This window comes from Ptychodera flava, chromosome 14 (assembly GCF_041260155.1).
Source record: "Ptychodera flava strain L36383 chromosome 14, AS_Pfla_20210202, whole genome shotgun sequence".
In the NCBI taxonomy this organism is placed as follows: domain Eukaryota; kingdom Metazoa; phylum Hemichordata; class Enteropneusta; family Ptychoderidae; genus Ptychodera; species Ptychodera flava.
Window position 1 is genome coordinate 10,923,651 of NC_091941.1, and position 20,678 is coordinate 10,944,328.

Consider the following 20,678-nt stretch of genomic DNA (forward strand, 5'->3'; position numbering starts at 1 on the left):
TTCCATAGTGTTGGGTTTCAATCTTTTAGGGACCGTGACGACATTGTTGCCATGACAAGAAATGGCGTACACCATGACGTCACGGCCCACGCATAATTCCTGCAAAATTTAGTGCGTATATAGTCAAGATATGTCAAAAAGTGAGGGGTGTACCATCTTTATCCCACATACGCTCATTACTGAAATTTTTATCGACGTAAATACCCAGCAATCTGGTGAGTTTTGATATACAGCTTCGCATTTGTTCCACTCCGAGTTCTTTCCGGAGAGGGGGAAAAAACTTTTGAATTTTTTCAAATGTTCGGTCTTTTCGAAAGAGCGGCTTTTTTTCTGACAGATCTTCGCCGTACGATCGTTGGCTGAGACAAGATCAGTCGAGGCGACGGCTTGCCCGGCCTCTAGGCACACATACCTGACAAGGGACAAGCATATTTACCCGACAGGAGGACCATAGGAGAAAATAGTTTTGTCATTCGCCGAATGAAAATTTCCACATCCCATGGTAGTGTACATTTTTTTTGTACCCCCTCCCCGTTTCTGCGACCCGCCCGTCGATATTTCTGCTCGATCCCTAATGTGCGCCTCTCATGAATTGGTCTGGTTTCCGACAGTCCGCTCCCCCATCCTCTTAATGTACATCTTGGGTTTAATGCAGCAATATATGAGATTTCCATTATCACAGGGAAAGTGTGAGGAACGCATCTGTCCGCTCGCAAGCATTCCCAAAGATAGAAGAATGGACACACAAAAGTAACGCAAGAGTCACAATTTGTTTCTTGTTAAAAGTTTTAGAACAGCCAAGAATGGTAAGTAACTTAGCCTGGCGTAGATGGATTGATGCTACAGGTTTATCGCCATGTTGTGGCTGACAGTGGTAAATTCCCCGATTGCGATGACTTTTACGTTATGACGACACTCATGAAGTCCTCAGTGGTATGAACCGAACACTTGGCGCAGCGCCAGTCAATCTGTGACGCTTTCGAAGACAAAGTTTATTGACTTGAAAAGTGCAGAGAACAGTGCAGAGAACATTTATGATATTTTCTTCATCTCTGATTCACAACGTTCTTCTCATAGGCTGGCTTAGGAAATCAGTTGGTTGATTCCGAAAAACGTCCGATCTCTTCTCATTTCGCAAATTATCTGTTCGAGAGCGTCGGAAATGGTTAAGTGTTTTATTTGTTTGGTTTGTTTGTTTGTATTTTTTTTTGGGGGGGGATTGGCAATACGAAAGTTTCACTCATGAAATGCTTTTATGACGAATAAGTTCAACGTAATATCCAATACTGGCGGAAAAGGTCAATTTAGGGGTCAAAAACCATCATATAGGGAGTTACAGTCTGTGACGCACGTTGAAGATAAGCTGATAAAAAATATGCAGCTGATCACGAAACAAAGAGTACTTCGAAGTATGTGTTACCTCGATTCCGTGATAACAATAAAACCATGTGTTGAACGTTCCAATGCAACATTCCTCTCACCTGCGAAAATTCGTGCAAAAAAGGATATTATTAAAGTGCGCCCTCTTTGTTCAATTCAGTCGAGAACACACACACACTCTCTCTCATCATCATCATCATCATCATCATCCTTATTATCAAACCACCAGCATCATAACTCTCATCATGATAAACATTGTTATGATCATTACCACCAATTGTAGCAAATACTACAACCACCACTGTTCTACCATCACTATCGTTATCGCCTTCAGGGCAGTCAGAGTTAACAATCATTTCCCCCCAAAATCTATGATAGCATTCAACGCTCCGTCTGATCATCCTTTCCGTAGCATAAGGTTTATTCATTGTACTGTCATTTCGTCAGTTTTTAGAGATAGTCCACTTACAAAGAAAACATTTGTGCATATGTAGACAGTCTAGCTTCTACTCCTAAGATTTGTGTAAATATTTTGTGAAAGTTTGGGTCAGAATAGGTCTCAGCCTTTCATGAAAGATTAAGAGGGGGCTTCATCGTTGAGGGCGGTCAGCATTTCTCACGCCTCCAGTTTTTAAAAGGACAAGCTCACCAAAACTGGTGCTATTTATGCCAAAGGCCCAGAAATTCCTCTCGCCAGCTTTTTGACCTGTTTGCCACGAACGACCTCACCTACTTTTTTTCCCTTCACCTTTGGTCTAACGTTCTGAAGTTCTATTTCCAGCGATGACGTGGGACTTGACCCATGACCTCACAGTCTGATATTTCTCGAGTGTGGCCAAGAGCCTGTCAATTTTGTATGGACATTTCTTAAATATGACGTCTAAGGCTTTGTTTACAGTTCAGAAGATGTCGTAAAACAGTTCACGATTCACGCAAATGTGCGCACAGATGGTCATAGCAGTCGCACACGTGCTGTACCTCATCCTTGGCGTATCCGTGTTGCAGCGTTGACATGGTCCAGAACATGGACCATGTGGACCACTAATGGTGATGAATACCGTTACATCTACCCCTATAAACAGACAAACAAACAAATAAATGGATGGAACAAGCAGGACAACGACACGGGTCAAGGTGCCTGGGACTGCCAAATATTTTCATAACAAGAGCAGGCTCTATTTATTTGAATCTAATCAGACACAGGCAGTGCATTGAACCTGAAAACAAATCATATTTTTACAAACGCTGTCTCGGGGTTCTCTTTTGAAAACAGGTTTAAACGAAGTATGCGCCTCGGGGTTTTAGACTTACACTTTTCAGTGCTCAAACTTTCCTCGGTGAAACCTTCAACCATTCTCTGACAAAATTGAGAATAAAATCAGGGGTTATTGCGCAAAGTTTGGTACCAAAGAAGCAAACTACCTAAAATTTACCTATATGTGAATTCAATAAGTTCGTCATCCCTGTGTTAACTCTAAGGGGACAGTTGAAATTTTCGATTTTCGAAACACTAAGACTGTGAAATTTCTTCTTTGTCCAAGGGCCTTAAAATGAGCCCCCACAATTGAAAGATCAAAAGAGAATTGTCAAAATTTGAACGTTGGAAATATGTGTCCCCGAGGAGCATCATACCGTAATCAAAGGGTTGGAAATGTGCAGTGCTGCAGTGCCCGGTCAAGTTGTATGGAAAGGCAAGATCAACGACAACTGCATAAAGTCTTGATAATGAAGTTTTACCCCTTAAAATGTCAAGATGGAAGAAATATCGTCTTGTATACTTTTGCTGTTTGGGTGAAGAAGCAATTGATGTCATTCTAATTTCTATACATGCATGAACTCAAAATTACCCCTGTTTGCAAACATAAATATTATGGCATACTTTAACCTTACAATACTTCCAGAAAGTTGGGTCCACAGCAAGGGTTGGGAATTTCAGTCGTCAATGGTGTCCGTAAATCCCAAATGCAGAATGATGTACCCAATGCATGCTAAGTCATTGCATGGAATAAAATCTTGTTTCTTAAACAAGCTAAGGGATAGAAAATTCAAATGCTGAAATACCTCAAAATTTGTGGTGTATTGTCAAACTTACGTGTGTTTTATTTTAGTAGGGCAGCTCACTCTAAATATTCACATCCATCGTTGTTTAACAAGACAATATCAAGAAATCTGCTATCTCTCCAGATCTCACATAAAGTTCGAGCCCATTGGTCCGAGAACTATATTATTTCCAGCAAATTCCTACTTTCTCCTCCGGATTTTTACACTAGTCTTGAAAATCAGGGTTCGTAAACCTTTGAACATTCCAGTGGTTACCAGGGGCAGAGTACAATGTGAACCTGAGTGGGAAACATCTATAAATGGTCACACGGACAGGCCGCCGCCATCTTGGATGTCCTCAAAAACTAAATTGAACTTGAACTTGGAGCATTTGCAAAATAAGTATAATTCCACATGTATGTTGAAATTGCATGCGGCTATGTGGCATTGTCCGTCGTAATTGGTTTTTGAAAAATCGTCTTTTCGTCTATGAAACCTAAAACACAAAATAAATGATATGACCTGTAATTTTGCACTGATTATAAAAGGGTGGAGTACTTGCAACTTTGCGAACGACATTAAAATCTGGATGATACGAGTTTCTGTGGGATGGGGTGTTTTAAGAACGGTGATCGTCACGTCAAGGTCTACGCCCGGCGACCGCATGGGATAACGATTTGATGTCAGTCATATATCCTACCAGACCGCCGAGGATTACAAAAACATAGACAACGAGATCAATTTTTTCATACTTTATTAATAATGATTGTCCTTGGTGAGCGTCTTGCTTATTTGCGATTATGTCGTCAGTAAGCTCTTCCATAGTGTAACTCCCTCCCTTGTAAATATTCTATTTCGAAGCGTCCCACACGTTGCTAAGGAGCGTAAAGGTTGGTTCAATATCGTAGGAGAAGAAGATAGGAGATAGCGTCATACGTTTAATTGATTGTTGGTAAAATCTTGTGAGAACAATCGAGAACGGGATATTCCACATTGTGATCTTGTTTAATCTTAAGAAATGATCAAAGACTGACAGAAATTTTCATGTGATGACCGTTGCGTAACGTTTACGATGATAATTTTGTAGTTGTGGAAGTTTAGAAAAATATAAACATATAAATTTGTAGAGAATGCACACTAGAGACTTAGAATTCAACACCTAGAACGACACGTTTGCCATCTCGTAATAAAGATCTAAAGTGGCGTTTACAACGTACATCTTGGTGTGTCAGCTTCAGTTACTGCAAGCATTACGATCAAGCCTGTACCTCAACTAGTATTCCCCAAACTACGAACGCAACTGTTTCAGTAGTATGCGCCTCGCGGATAGATATTCGGACTCTCAAACTTTTACAATATTCTTTTGAACTACCACTAGTGGGGGCTCATTTTGAAGCTGATGGAGTAAATAAAATTTTCATTTGCTTATTTGCTTGGTTTTTGAAAATCGTGAATTTTGTTTTCCCCATAGAGATAAACAAAGGGATTGCGGCCATTTTAAATTTCAAATATGGGTAATTTGTTTCTCTGGTACCAAAGTTTGCACGATGACGCCCGATTTTTACTCTTGATTTTGAAAGACAATGGTTTGAAAGTTTGCTTGAGGAAGCCTTTCTCTACAAAGATCTATTTGGTGTCCTGCATTACAGCTGGGTTTTGTAGTCCGTGTAGTCTTGTTGGGAGAAACGTGCATTTCATCGGATTCATTACTCTCTTGTGTTTCGGGGTATCTTTCTTTAAACAGATGCCAAGATAAATATAAATTATACACAAATGAAAGATGTATGTAAACTATTGGAAGATGTTTAATCTGGTAATAATATTTACCTACAGTATATCCATTGGTAGGAAATATCGTTCTAGTACGATGGTACAAGTTTTTGCGACCCGGGGGGGGGGGCGGCAGAGAGAGAGAGAGAGAGAGAGAGAGAGAGAGAGAGAGAGAGAGAGAGAGAGAGAGAGAGAGAGAGAGAGAGAGAATGTGTTTGTGTGCGATAGACATATTTGTGTGAATTGGAAATGAGCAAGGAATACTGTACAAGACGATATTCTTTGTCGTCTTGTATGTCATCTAGTCATTTAGAATGGGCACACTTAGAGTCAGAACGTGTCTTTTCACTGTGGCGTTTTAAAGCTTCAATAAAAGGAATTTGATCCAGTCGGCAAGTTTTCGAGAAAGCTCGTAGAAAGGTAACTAGTCACTTTCATGTAGGTGACTGTGCCATTCCCTGGATACAGGGTTTCATCTCCGCTCAACATCAGCACAGTAGTCCCCCCCCCCCCCCCCAACATCCCCTTGATGATCAGGCTTGCAGCTGTTGTTGTATTGGGACCAGGAGTTGACGACGTTCGGTTGTGTCGGTGTTTTGTAAACGTCTCTGCACGTATCATGGATCTCGCAAAGTGCGATTATAGTTTTCAAAATCTCAGACTGTGAGATTCGTCGCTCCACAGCACTCTCTAATGTACCCTATATCGCCCTTGGCGCAAACCGTCCATATTGTAACATTACGAATAACATATCGCACAGATTATTATTTTTTAATTACAGAAAGGTAAAAATCCGTAGCCGTCCTCTTCAGGCGTTCTTTTACCTTGATTTAGCGAGGACTTATTCACCTGACCCTAAAATTGCACTCCTTGAAAGAACAGACGTCGGAGTACTGCTGAAACACGTAAACAAAATAAACGAGTTTTACTCATTCCGTTTTGTTCACGTATTTTGTGGGAGAATAGACCGCAGTGGAGCGGACCACTCTCTGTGGTGGAAGTAACACCTGACACTGAGCTTCTAAATATCGCAGATTTTGTATCTTTGAAATTTCAGCAATGGTTACATTTAACTTTTCGCTATGAAAAGGTCAAGAAACAATTTACAATTACTGTACCTGCAAGTTAGAAGAAATGCTGTTCTAATGGGGTGGCGATGAATTTTGTAAAAATAACGTTCCAAGGGCGCGATTTGCCCGGCAAATTTCCTTGAATGACAAAAGATTACATTCGAAATGGGCCTGGATTCACCATAATCATCATTATAAAGTTTATTTGTACGGTTTCTGTCAAAATGAGACCTTTCCTAAAGCTGCCCACGGCTATTTAACTTTTTAATTTACTCATGACATGTACTTTAATCAAAATAGTATACAAGGTAAATTTTCAGCAGCGGTTTTAGAAAAATGTAATGAATATTTAAGTGCTCTAGTGGACAGCTTGCATCGCCTGGAAATAAGACACCTTTAGCACGAACAGTCTACCAGGTTCGTGTCCATTCATACTCTTCTTATTAGCATACACTTGTACACTGTGTGATAAATACACGGGATAAATATTCGCAATGATGTCTGTTTCGTCAGGGTAGCTATGGGAACACCTAGTGCGGGCCTACGACTCGGCGTTTCTCATTTATCAAGCATAAATTGAAATTTGTGCACAGCTTTCCGCGCATCTGAGAATAGCATTTCTTACAGATGTCGGCGTGTTACATTTTTGATGACTATGACTGGCTGAAACAAAACTGTGGAAAAATTGATATCGCGCCCGCTACCGCTCCGAAAAGTTGTACGAGGTAACCGCAAAAATTACCAATAGGCGGCGCTGTGCTGTCAAGATCTGGTTTTTCGGGCGAGACTTGGTCGTAAAGAATGCACCTGGAACTCATTTTGAAGGTTGAACTACACGGTTGACATGTTATTACCACTTTGTTATTGAAGACATTCTTTGTTCTTTTTTCGTTTGCTTTACTTATTTACAGTTATATAGACATTACGCTTCGTGTTGATGCTAGACATATCTACTATCGAAGTCCGTTTTAGCATGCTGTTATTGAATAAATTTTACTTTCAAAAGAGGGTCTGGTCTGTGGGATAACTAAAGACGACGAACGAACTAACGAACGCTCGGTGAAAAACTGGGAGTACCATGCATCATGCGGCGAGCAAGGAACGTGATGGCAATTTTGATAGGTGTACTCACTAATAACTTTTAAATACAGGCAGGTATAGTTCATCCCCAGCTACAAAATAACTCTGCCAAAATATAGTTTTGATATCCTGAGGTTGAAGCATGGGGTCTCTGCTACAACGTCCATGGTTGAAGAGATCAGCTTTAAAGGGTAATGACAAGGATCATATTTGGTTCTCGGTGTAATCACTGCAACAAGGGACATTTCTTCTTTCAATCATAATCAACTTTAATCAAAATACTGACTGATCTGATACAATATATATATATATATATATATATATATATATATATATATATATATATATATATATATATATACTATATATATATATACTGTTCAATGAAATATATTGAAACAAACTTGAACAGGGTCACAGAAATTAATGACACTACAGACAATAATCAACATCACATGACAATTTCACATATTATGTACATGATATTCAATGCTTCCTCATTGATGACAAGGTACGTAAAAAATTATTTCATGAAAACTTATTTTTCAGTAAGTTGATCTGTTACAAGCTGATATAATGTCATAATTTTTTTTCTCTCTGCAAGTCTGGGTGTCAGACTGACCATAATAAAAAACTGGCAATAAAGTCATCGCTTAGACAAAACACAGTGCAATTGCTTTACACACCTGCATTACACAAATAACAGCTGGCAATGGTAGATTTGAAATACTCAAGAAGAAATAAATTTATATATATATTAGTTTGTCTGCAATATATACTTCACATTAGATTCAAACAAAAGTAATACCTTTCCTTGGACTTAAACATAACACTTCATGCAGATATGTAAATGCTTTCTGGTCCAAACATACATAAAATAGCTAATTAAGCATTGATGAAACGATGAAGGTATCAGACATGTTTTTTTAAGAAGAGCATTGATGCAATAATGAAATACGTAAACTTGTTTCCTGAAAACGTCTTGTATCTGCAGTAAAACCACAGTATTATTATTTGCATAGTGAAAGGTAGCGTGACAAAGCAAAAGTCTGGATGCATTCCAGGAAGTGATGACAGAACTCCATGCATGGAAAAGCAACTGCAACATTCAGGTATGATATACATGTAATATTCTATCAGACTGTGTGTTACATATTTGATGTGCTGGCATACATGTCTGTTGTACAGGATACCTGGGGTTAGTGTAGACATCTGCAAATCTCACTCTTTTCCTGTCATTATTAAAGCAGATACTTGTGACTATGAAACTTTCATTGACCAGCTTTAACGAAGGTGCAAAAAATATCAACTGTAGTGAATAGAATAAAATAAGAACCGTGTTTCATTCACTTGTGATAAATGAATAAAAACATCTCTTTCTTTAAAACATTTGGATAGCAATTTGACACATTTTGAAATTCCAGCTATACCTAGAGACATGAAGAGATAGCATGTACATATCAAAACTTCAACATTAAACAATAGTCATTCCGCAGGGTCACGGTCACCCCGCAAATTGGTCTAAGCAGTAACACTATGGTGATTCTTGTCTTTGCCAAACAGCTGAGACCTGAGAAATGACTGGAGATACATAACTGAATTCATTGATCTGATTCAAGCCTAGTGACACACGAACTCTTGTTCAGACCCCTCCTCTAAAGTAAATCACCTACGAGTGAACCAGTTACTATGACGACAGACTAGCTGTACGTGAAAGCTTAATATCTAAGCAACAGACGATTGTAGAACCAGTAGACTGTACATCATCTGAGAAAAAACACCCAACTCATGAATTATAGGATAAAATAAAAGATTATGATATCTACATCATCACAAATTTTGCTATATATATACATATATATTATCACATCATTTTCTGGAAAACGTTTTACATCAAAATTTATACCCTCTAAAATAATTGACAATATGCAAATCAGTGATATATCTACTGTTTACAAAATGACAATAATCTCAACAATAGAAATCTTTCATATCATGATTTTGTGTAAACACACCGCAACTGTACTACGTGGCTTATTTACATCAATACAGAATTCATCAGCCTATGTACTATTGCTCAAATAAGATCGGATTTGCTTCAATTTTTATTGTCCATTTTACTTATGGCACTGCACAGACATTATTACAGATATTTTCCATGTGCAACTGCAAGCATTTTTTTGAACATCCAAAAATACTGACATTGAATTACACTGTTGTATGAAACATAGTTGTTTCCAGTTATGAATGTGACAGTGGAATCCAGATGAATGGTGACTATTAGGCCTTGATTGGGAAAATAATAACTACAGAGTTGGTCTTGGTTTCCAGGTCTTGTCACAATATAAAAACTACGACTGTAGGAAACTTAAAGACGTGTGTGATTCACTTATCTCTATCAGTCACTACTGAGTAAAAACCTCCCAGGTGCAAGTGTAACTGCTGAAAACACTACTGGGGGCATTAAATGTTGTACATGACATCACTGAAGTGCAAAGACTAACAACATTGACGTATGGAATGCAGTGGAGATGCATGGTCAGCACACATCTGGGACAAGTGCCTTTTACTCAAGGCATGTTTGGGATCACCTGCATGTGATAATGCCTGACTCTTCAGAAGGTATCTAGTGTTGATAGTTAGTCTTAGAACTAAAGGTTGGAAAAAGAAACACATGAACATATTTGTTGATAAATAGCATGGAAAATATAGAGCTCTTTCTAACCCAAACAAGAAAACTTGGAAACCAGAAGGTAATATTTCTGATATGGAAATACCACATACAGAAGGTACAGAGAACATAAAGTGTAAATAATATCTTGCAAAATAGTAAAACAACAAAGTGATATTGATTGACTAACACTGAATCAATATGACCCTGTTGTGTGCTGATAATGTCTATCGTTTTGTCATTTTCTAAGTTTATCAATGATATGATTTGGCTGAATACAAAAAAAAATCTTCACAGATGGCTACACTGTGATGGTCGCAACCGCAAATTATTGAGGTGCAACTGATTTGCATATCAGCGCGTAATTATTATGATCTATTCTCCTGCACATATTTTTGTTTGATTGCTATCATTAAATTCGGGGCAATCAGAATAAAGTGGTAGAAAAGTTGACAGGCCTTGATTAGAGCACTGACAAAACTTATACATCAGCATAATAAAAAAAACAGCAAATGATATGTTATTGACCAAAGTAAGCGTATATCCCCAAGGCTGCTGTCTGGAAACACTGTGCATTCACGGTCACCATGTGTGTTATGAAATCCCCATTAAATGAACACTGCTGTATTACTAGATTAAAATTTACATATCATGAGCATGACTAGTGTCTACTTCTGTATCCACTAATCAATCCATGCTGTCTTTCTTTAACATATTAGTGTACTGATTTACACATACCATTGGTATATTGCAGACAAAGCCCAAAAGTTCAAACTTCTCTTAAAATGCATCCACTAGGAACAACCAGAGTGCACTAAATGTTATCACCATTTGTGTCTTTTTACAGGAAAAGTTGGCGCTGTGCCAGAGGTCACATCAGAACAACACCAGTGGCACACAAGACACACTTTTCATTGGATGCCCACATGCCTTCCTTCATTATAACATTTGTTGCGTCAATGCATCTTATGCCAACCTATGACACTTCCTACTCCACATCTAAACACATCTTCACAAATTATCAACTATTCGTCCTTGCAAGCATTACCCATCACTTTCACTTTGCTTCAACCCAGAAAAACACATTATGACACTGACATCAAACATTTCATTGACTATTACCTAATTGTCAAAAGTCTATAAGTACTGTCTCCACTGTACGAATTCTTGTCCTATTCAGTTTAGTCATTTTTATTTAAATTATTCATAGTCACACCTATATTCATATGCTTTGATATTAACATTTCATTCATGAAAAAGTCAAAAAAACTTTTTGAAATCTCTATATGAACAACATTCATTCTAAATGTGTCTCAGGACTAGCAAGACATCTATCATTATATTGCTAATGATCTCAAAAAATCCTGTACTGTACACTATTTTCTTGTGTACATATACTTTCTTTTTATTGTTACATAATCTGTACTTTAATCACAAAGCGTGATTGAGTTCTTCAGAAAACTTTGACACGCAGTCAAATATTTCCCTCAGCAATCTTACTACCTTAGCACACTCTCCTTTGCGGAACTGTAAAAAAAAATCCCTGATGACAAGACACAGGGTACATTCCTACTTAACTATCTATCGCCAGGCTACCAAACTGTTGATCAATGGTATCCTAGAAGCGATACAGATCGACAAAACACGGCTTCTGACCTGAAGTCACCTTATTTTCCAATTAAGTCCCCTTGGTAATCGGTTCAGAATGCAGCAGGATGTGAGAATATTCAAGCTGTTATAAGTCATAGGGGATGCAAAGTCAGAAAGGGGAGTAATTTGGTGAATAATTGTACCCTGTGGCAAAAAGTAGAGGGAAAGGGGTCACATTTAATATCAAAACGTGTGTAAACAGAGTGCAGTGCACGCTTACAAATTCCTTGTTTTATATTGAGTTTCCTTCCTGACACTGTACATCAACTGTGAAATTTACAACCAGATTTCTTGTCAAACTTTGACTCCTGGCCTTTGGAACTGTTAAAAATTTGAAGTGTCATTAAAAAATAAATTAAGAAAGAAACAAAAGAAAACATGGTGGAAGGTAGAGGGCAGAATAATGTTGAGAAGATTGCCCATCTGATGAAGGCTAGAAGTAACGTAGAGATGTGAAAGCGTGAAAAATCTACAGATACATTCCATTGATGAGATAGTCAGCTTCCTGTGATTTCTGTAGTGGTCTTCCATAGCGTAACTTCCTCTTTACCATCCTCAGTCGGCAGGCCACCATGATAAGCAAAAGCAGTGTGATTGCCAGGCCAATGGCTAGGGGAAGTATGGCACTGGTTTCTGGCAGAGTCCGGCCTGTTGAGCCATTGCCATTGATCTCTTCAACTCCGACCTCCTCTTCATGGGTCTGGGTGGAGTTTTTGCTATTCTTTAGTGGTGGTGCCTCTGTTGCTTTGTCAGATTCCTTTCCTTCAGGTGTGTTCTCAGCTACCTGTTCAGTCGGTTCCCCTGCATTCTCAGCTGGTACAGTCTCCACCTCCACGTTTGCTGCTTTGGTCGGTTCTTGATGCGCGGCAGTTTCAGCTTTTCCTGTGTGGACACGAGGAGGAAAAGGGTTTATTGAAATACTACATAGGTTCAATATTCCATTTTTCCTGTTGGAAGGATTTGCTTCGAGATTTATGGGAAATAAAAGAAATATGTTTCAGTGGAATTTAAATGTCACCGTGTCAACTCAATTACTTTGGTTTAAATTCAAGGATTTGTCTATTGTAACCATGACAGAAAGAGTAATTGTAATGTTACCCTGTCATAGGAATAAATGTCAGAGATTAATTCACATAATCCTCAATGATTTACATTTGCCAATTTCTATATTGTTTACAGGATGGTGAAGAATGTATAAATCACCAAGGATATCAGGTTGTCATGGATATAAAATGTTAAAACAGTGTCCAAACATTTCTATTTTCACAATGTTAAAAAAAATGTCTTAATTCTTTCAATGTTTAATTTTTAATTTTTAATATTCACACTGTACATTTTTTGCACATGTGGGTGCCATGTGTATTTTCAATCTTTCAACCGAGCTTTATTTCACCTTATGTCTATTGAATCATCAAATAAATATATACACATTATCTTTCCTGCAAGCTATGAGTAGTATTAAGGAATATATTTTAAATCTTGCAGTATTACAGTATTACACTTTACCAGTATTTAATTATTCGGAAAGGAAAGAGAAACGGAAATAAAGAACAGATGGACGGGGTAGTTAAAAAATATACCATGATATATCAGGCTCATCCATAATTAACAAATGCTGCGTGCCTTTTACAGTTGGCCAACACATAAATAAGCTTCAAACAAACTGCATAATTTATGTCTACCTGGTTCTGTTCCACTGGTTAGGATCAGCTTCCAAGATTGAAATCACACAGAAATAAAAAAATAAAAAATTGCCAATACTTCCTTGCAATATTAACATGAGAAATATATGTACACATAAATAAAAATTATGACTTCAGTTTTATTGCTGGCTGTGGTGAACTCTGACCTGCCTTTTATGATTTACTCTTAAGCTTTCAATATGAGCTGACCCACATTGACAGAGTATGAGCAGAGTGAGACAATAAAAAAACACATTGCCTATGTGAACCACAATATCTTTTGTCAATAAATTTACTTTATGTGAAGTCTTTTGTAAACACAATTCTTTCTCTCCTTTGTCCAAAAAGCAGTAAACAATAGTCCTGCTACTGAATGACTCTACAGCTTTCTTTGCAATGTTACCTATTTCATTGTTTTAAATGTAATGGTCAGGTCAATTATCAAAATGTCTGTGAATGCAACAAAGCTCTGATTTGTAAATTTCTGCAGAGATGCTATGTGTGAGTGGCACTTTACCTTTCATGGGCAATAAAATGACAAAGTCAAGAAATTTCGTTGTTGAAACTGACTGAAATTCACATAATTTTTAGAAACTTTTGACCAGACATTTAAAGTTACGGTTTCAGAAATGGTTAACCTGGTACTTTGTTACCATCAATGTTATGAAAAGTGATAATATGAAAATCAACATCAACAAGTTGCACCGATCACTTGTGCAAAGCAACAAAATTCATCTGAATTTCTATTGGTTGTGGCTTATCTAGTATGCAGCTTGCAACTTTGCTTGATATAGTTGTCTGTTCATTAATTGGTTGATCAATAGGTAAACAAATGCTACACTTTTACCAAAGTTGAATTTTCAGACACACATAATGCAAAGCAACTTTCCATTATTTTTTCCTTTTGATATTTGTTTCTGAACACATGAAATTTTTGTTAAGATATTTGACAAACACTGAGCTAACATGTCAACCATAGCATGGTTTCGTCAAGACTCTAGGCATACAGTGATACCTTTCGTTGAAGCTGTTCAGAATAATGACGGTGTCTTACTCCAGGTAATCAGTTTTCAGGTAAGGTGGTGTTTGGCAAAGTTGCTGAACACGGGATATCCGTGAAATTTACACTGGGTTGCTTTCCAGCATGTTATACATCAATATTGGTGAGTGTGTTCCCCCTGAGGTTTTGACTAGGTGAGCAACTTAGGCTTTGGTACCTGAAGGGTACGGTGACCACAGAGGCAGCCATGTTGCATCTTCTGTAAATATGCTGATTTACCTACCGGTAGTTATGTAAATCTGGTCGCATAGTCTCAACGTACTCTGAACGCGTACGTATACCCTGTGTTGGTAGCAACTGCGCCGCCAACAAGCGATAAAACTCAAAACACGGAGGTAAAATTGGCATGGAGATCGCACATTTCACCCCGAGTTTTGATGTTTATTGTTACCAAAACTAATACTAATCGAAATGACTGAAACTAAAGTTGCACAAAACATGACATTCCACTGCAAGGGCAGTCGGAGACACTGCACAAATAGCGAGCAAATAAGCGTTAGCGGGAACACTGATGACAAATAACATTATTATGACTGACATTCAGCATTCATGTATCTCATTCAACAAATCGAAAAATATGCGCAAAAACAGCCCAAGATAAATGCTTGATTTCCATGCTTTTCAAAGGCAACTTAAAAAGCACCCACCATTATAGTTATGTTTTGCAGGTGATTCGGTATCCTCGACGTAATCATATCCCTCCTCCTCAGCATCATCATCATCATCATCATTGTCGTTGTCTTCATCACCGATATCCGGGTATTCTGAGTTCTCAAAATCTTCATGGTTCCTGTCGTCCCCGTTCAGGTAATACCAAGGATTGCTGTAATCTGTTGAAGGCATACAAAGCATTGAGAGGAAGTTTTGGTCAGTCAACGACAATCCAACCCCTGTGAGGAAGGTGTATGTGGTCAGAACATTGATAGCACTCTGTGACTTGTGGTTCAATGTCTGTGAATTGCTTTGTGAAAAGCAGACAGCATACAATTGTGTGGTATTAAATTTGTGAAGAGCAGAGTAGAAGCAGCGTGTATATGCCAGGACAGTGACTGTAAACTACCTACAAAGGAAAAACTTGAAACATTAATCATGCATATACATGTACCATATGACACGTAAAGCACATGCGCCATGCATGTGTGCTACAGACCACAATAACAAGAAATGTTACAGACTTATTATGCTCAAAGTCTGGCCATGCTGCCATGCATGTGTGCTACAGACCACAATTACAAGCAATGTTACAGACTTATTATGCTCAAAGTCTGGCCATGCTGTATAAGACATGACATGAGGCTGCATAGACCACAACAGAAGTAAACAACAAACATGCAACAATTAAAACTTGTGCACTGTCAGTCAGTTGTAGTACTCATTATTATTATTTAGCATCAAGCATGCATACATAAACCACACACAAATGCAATACCATAACGCTAAAGTACAACACAGAATTCAGATAATTTCAGCTTCAATCTAGTAAAACGCTTGTTGCAAGTTTTTACACATCTAGAGAAAGAACAATTTATCGGATATAGTGAGATCACGTGATTTCACTATATCCTGAATTCTGTGAAGCACCGTCTCCATGTTAGTAAACACACTAAAAAGAAAGATAGAAAGAAGAGAGATGTTACCATTGTTGTCCTGGACAGACTCAGAGAAAAGATAGTTAGGTTCAGGATGAGAGTATTGTGCAGGATATCTGGAAGGATCAACATGCTTATTATAAGGTGCACGTGCAGTTACAGTTTCATAGAAGTTTCTTCCACCACCTTGAAGCTGATGGTCAGGTTCTGGCCGGTGTTTGCCTCCTGTCCATCCCCTGTCATCATCAGTGTTATAGCTAGCACCACCAGGTCTGTAATTACCATGCTCATTCTTGGGGTTATGGCCATAAGTGTTATCTTTGTTAGTATTTTGGTGACGCTGCTCAGAACTACCACGATTGTTAGGATGATTTTTACTGTTGTGGTTAGTGTAATAGCCGTTGTCTCTATCACCACCGTTCCAGTTATCATAACGTTGGTTGTCTACATTATCTTGCGAGTGCCCTTTGAGTGATGGTTTGTCTTTGTGTTCGTAACGCTCACTATTATCGTTATTGTTATTATGTCCGTAATGCTGTTGGTAGTAATTTTTCAGATCTTCATAATCGTTGGATTGACCCAATTCCTGCTGGGTGCCAGGTCTGGGGTTAGAGTTATGATTACGGTTATAGAAATAGTCTTGCTGGGAAGCTGGCGGGTCAGGGTCTTCTTGCTTAAGCGTAGGTTTGACAGATTCTTCATGCTTCACTATGAAGGAAATATTACACAGATATAAAGCCATAGGTTAGCAGAGTAAGGAAAGTACCGTTATACCTTAGACAGCAGAACACCAGAGCTTTACTAGAATGCAGTATAAGGAAAGCTGACTGTGTTGATAGCAATGTATTGGTAGATGTCTTCATTTTCACATGTAGTCAATTACACAGCTACATATACTTCCTGGGCATGATATCAATCAATTCTCCTGGTTTCACATACGTTGACTGTTGTGACATCGGATCAACACTAAACAAGAAGTTCATAGCAGAGAAGAGAGGAACAGCACAGAAGTGAAGGAGGACAAACACTTCATGGGGGAGAAGTTACATCTCAAAGTCTAAGAGAATAACAAAGGGTGGAGAGAAGAGTAGTCACCATAGGTAGAAGCACATGAACTTGACACCAAGCTAATTTGTGACACCTATTCTTACCATAGCTACAGCCTTGCTCATCAGACATATCAAGGCAGTGTGGGATACCATCGCATGCATGATATATCCCAATGCAATCCCCATTATCACACTGAAACTCATAACGAGCACATGGCACCTCTGCCAATAAAAGAGAAAATGGATGGAAAATAGCAAAGCAATTACACATTGTGAGTAGTTCTCTGTTACTGCTTGAACTGTATACAGTGTGTCTGTACATGATTGGGCATCAAAAGTTACACATGACATATCAACTTTTATTGTGAAAATAAACTTTGGTATACAACTACACCTCCGTATATTCTTGTTAGTGCCAAATGTGTTTCCTCCAAGATGAAGTGTTTCAATATTCAAGTCTCCCTTGTTAACAAAAACCTGCCAAATTGTTTTAAAATCAGTGAAATTTCACTTTCAAGACATGAACTTTTTATGTCAACAGAACTACACTTGCTTTTTGAGAAGCCACTGCCTGCAAAATAATCGGGATGCTTCTCACTTATTTAGATATATACTATGAGTCAAGCTGCAGACATTTTAATGAAAAGTAGCCATTGATTTAAGGTCTTTGATGTGATATGAAAGAATTGTACTTCTCAACGTTAGTTTTCCAAAAAGTTGATGTTTCAGTAAACAAGTTTTGTTGTCTGTTGATGTTTCACACGAAATGTTAAATTCACTTGATAGTGATTGGTTATATGGGTTCAGCCTGATGTTACAGCATAGACCCTCGAGAAAAGAGGGTCTATGGTTACAGTGACTGAATGTCAGGGTAAACATGTATCTATACATTGCATTGATGTCTAATATTCATGATGTGAAAACCTTACTTATGGATAAATGCATTATACATGTAACAATATAGTAAGTAATATTCATCAGAAACTAACACACCATCCCTTCGGAGTTGAAAGACTACACTTGCATACTAGCCATTACTGTGATTGTTATACCTCATCTGGCAAGAGTTCTTTAGGCCCCTCATACTTGGGAATCACTTTAGTCACAGACTTTCCTTGGAAGAAGTGTATCAAATACAACTTTTGTAAGGGTTTAGAATTAGGGTTAGCATACTTAAAGTGTTGTATATCCTACCTAAGAAAAAAAAAAGAATGCCATGGAGGGGCCCTATGGTACTCTTTCCTCTTATCTTTCTCATTGCCTTAGCCAACACAACTTTATATAAAGACTGCACTGACATACACACAGTTCCTCCACCATGACTGGTGGTGGAGGGACAGTGACCTATGTTAAAGATTCTACTCAGGTTAGTGTTCTTGGATATCATCCAAGAATCATTCTGCATGGTAATTCAATGAAGGAGAGTATCTCCCGCATGTTCAAGCAAACTTTGGCACAGAACACTGTTGCAGGAGCATGACTGAAGCTCCCCTTTTACAATCCTGTCAGACTTACATCTTATGATGTTGCCATGTGTAGATAAGTACAACAATCTGTTCGAAAGACCTTAAAGGTAGAAGCAAGATGTCTACCTCACTGGTAACATGCACAAAACTGAACCTCATCAACAAAAAGTTAACTGGATGGTTGAACCACGGTCACCTGTGTTCTGTAACTTCTAAAACTCTGCTCTGCGCCAATGCACCCCATACATGTGTCAAGAAACAGAATGGCTATAAGGGCTATGCCATGTCATCTTCGGCGTTCGATTTTACTGTTGAAATTAGCAAGTTCATCCATGTAACGGTCGATCATTCCCTATAATTTTCAACATTCATACTTAATACTTCATCTGCTTCAAAAATGCTTGTGTGAATTTCGGCAGAATTTGACGGACACCTCGCCAAAACATAAGCGAGAGCAACATTCCAGTCACCTCACACTGAACGATGGACACCTCTACTTTACTGACGTTAGTGACGCCTACCCATGCGGGATGAATGAAATGTTGCTCATGCTTGTTTTGGCAAGGTGTCTTTCAAACTCAGCCTAAACTCACATGAAAATTCATACCTGATACTTCATCTGCTTAAAAAATGCTCATTTCTTGTGATTTTTGGCAGAGAGAGTTTGAATGACACATTGGCAAAACATAAGCATGGGCAACATTCCAGTCCACCCGCATGGGTAGGCTTCGCTAATGTCAATAGGAAGATGTGCCCAAGAGGTGACTGGAAAGTTGCTTACGATAATCTTTTGGTGATCTGTCTGTTGAGTTCAGCCGAAAATCACACAAAATGAATATTTTTGAAGCAAATTAAGTATCAGGTCTGAATTTTGAGAATGGTAAGGAACTATCGACAGTTAATGATAGATTAACTTGCTAATTTCACATTAAAATTGAACGCCGAAGATGACATGGCATAGATCTTACAACCATTTGATTTCCTGACTTTCTTCTTCTCAGGCATAAGCACACACGTCTATGGGGCGCAGGGCTGAATTTTAGAACACAGGTGACTGGTTGAACGTTTATAAGAAAAAAACAAACTTCCCTTCCCCGGGGAAGGGTCAAGATGTGTAAAGTGCTTTAATATACTTAAGTAAATATAACCTCACTTTTTTTCTCTGTTGTTGTTGTTGATAAAGTCGTTGTAGAAGCTTTTGTAGTTGTAACTTGCGGTGCCTCTGTCGGTTCCGAATCGGCCAAGCCCTCCAGATCTTGTGCATGCGCTTCAGCTTCACTCGCTTTGGAAAAGGCATTCTCGTCTAACACCATACTGGTGTAACCTTGGTGGTGTGCAAATAGACATTTGTTCTCTCCGTCGAACATACAGCGGAACAAGTAGCAATTCTTATTTTTTGATTCAAAGACCACCATATCACATCTGAGTTGCTCATCGTCAGCACCACACTGGCACCAACCCATACACTCATCAATGTCGCTTATTGGGCTGGGCGCGTTGAGGAAAGTCGCACCAGCCTTCAACGAATCTTTCGTGCGGACAATTGAATCAGTGTGAGCCTGAAAATAGTCAAGGCAATCGACGTTTTTTTCTTGATCTTTCACCGACTCTTCTCGTTGCGGCTCAACGAAAGCCGGGCGGACCCAACTACGACCCGTATCCGGTACAGAGTTCCCAGTGTGTGGATAGCCTTTCTTCGGCACAACACCATGAACGTCAGAAGATGCAATACACGCACAGGTTAGAACAACTATTGACACAGCTAGATACGTCATGGCGACACTCAGCTATGCATTTCTCGAAAATTAACAATACTGGTCCGTTGTCACTGCTTCTTGGGAGGAACTTCCTTAGTTTTGAAGAAAACAGCTGGAATGGGTGTGTGTGCTGTTGGTGTCGACACTTGCTGTTGTTCCACAGTTCACAAATATGGCGACGCTGTATAAAATGCGCATGATCAGAAGTGTGCTTCCGGGAGAACGTACGTAGGCAGCTGCACTCAAATGAAAACTAATAGAATTGTATACCATTTAATTCTTTGGAATGAACACGTCCAGTTAAAATAACAAACATCCAAGTGATAGCGATGGACTCTATTGTTGACATTTCAAGTCTTCATCAGAACTTTAAGCGATTACCTACATGTACTATGTCGTACAGTACTGTAATTT

At 38.6% G+C, this 20,678-nt stretch overlaps 1 protein-coding gene across 4 annotated transcripts; it reads right to left on the reverse strand.

Moving 5' to 3' along the window:
* Window positions 1–9,277: 9,277 nt before the first annotated feature.
* LOC139149325 (low-density lipoprotein receptor-related protein 11-like) lies at window positions 9,278–20,662 on the reverse strand. Of its 4 annotated transcripts, none has more exons than XM_070721037.1 (5): window positions 19,661–20,662; window positions 17,144–17,263; window positions 16,179–16,700; window positions 15,051–15,233; window positions 9,278–12,543 (listed from the first exon to the last, which is right to left on the reverse strand). In XM_070721037.1, the coding sequence occupies exons 1-5, from the start codon at window positions 20,280–20,282 to the stop codon at window positions 12,131–12,133; spliced, it is 1,860 nt and encodes a 619-aa protein (XP_070577138.1). In that variant the 5' UTR covers window positions 20,283–20,662; the 3' UTR covers window positions 9,278–12,130. The 4 variants fall into 4 exon arrangements, with proteins under 4 accessions (XP_070577138.1, XP_070577139.1, XP_070577141.1 ...); XM_070721038.1 differs by having other exon boundaries at window positions 16,275–16,700; window positions 19,661–20,661; XM_070721040.1 differs by having other exon boundaries at window positions 16,497–16,700; window positions 19,661–20,658.
* Between the last annotated feature and the right edge of the window lie 16 nt (window positions 20,663–20,678).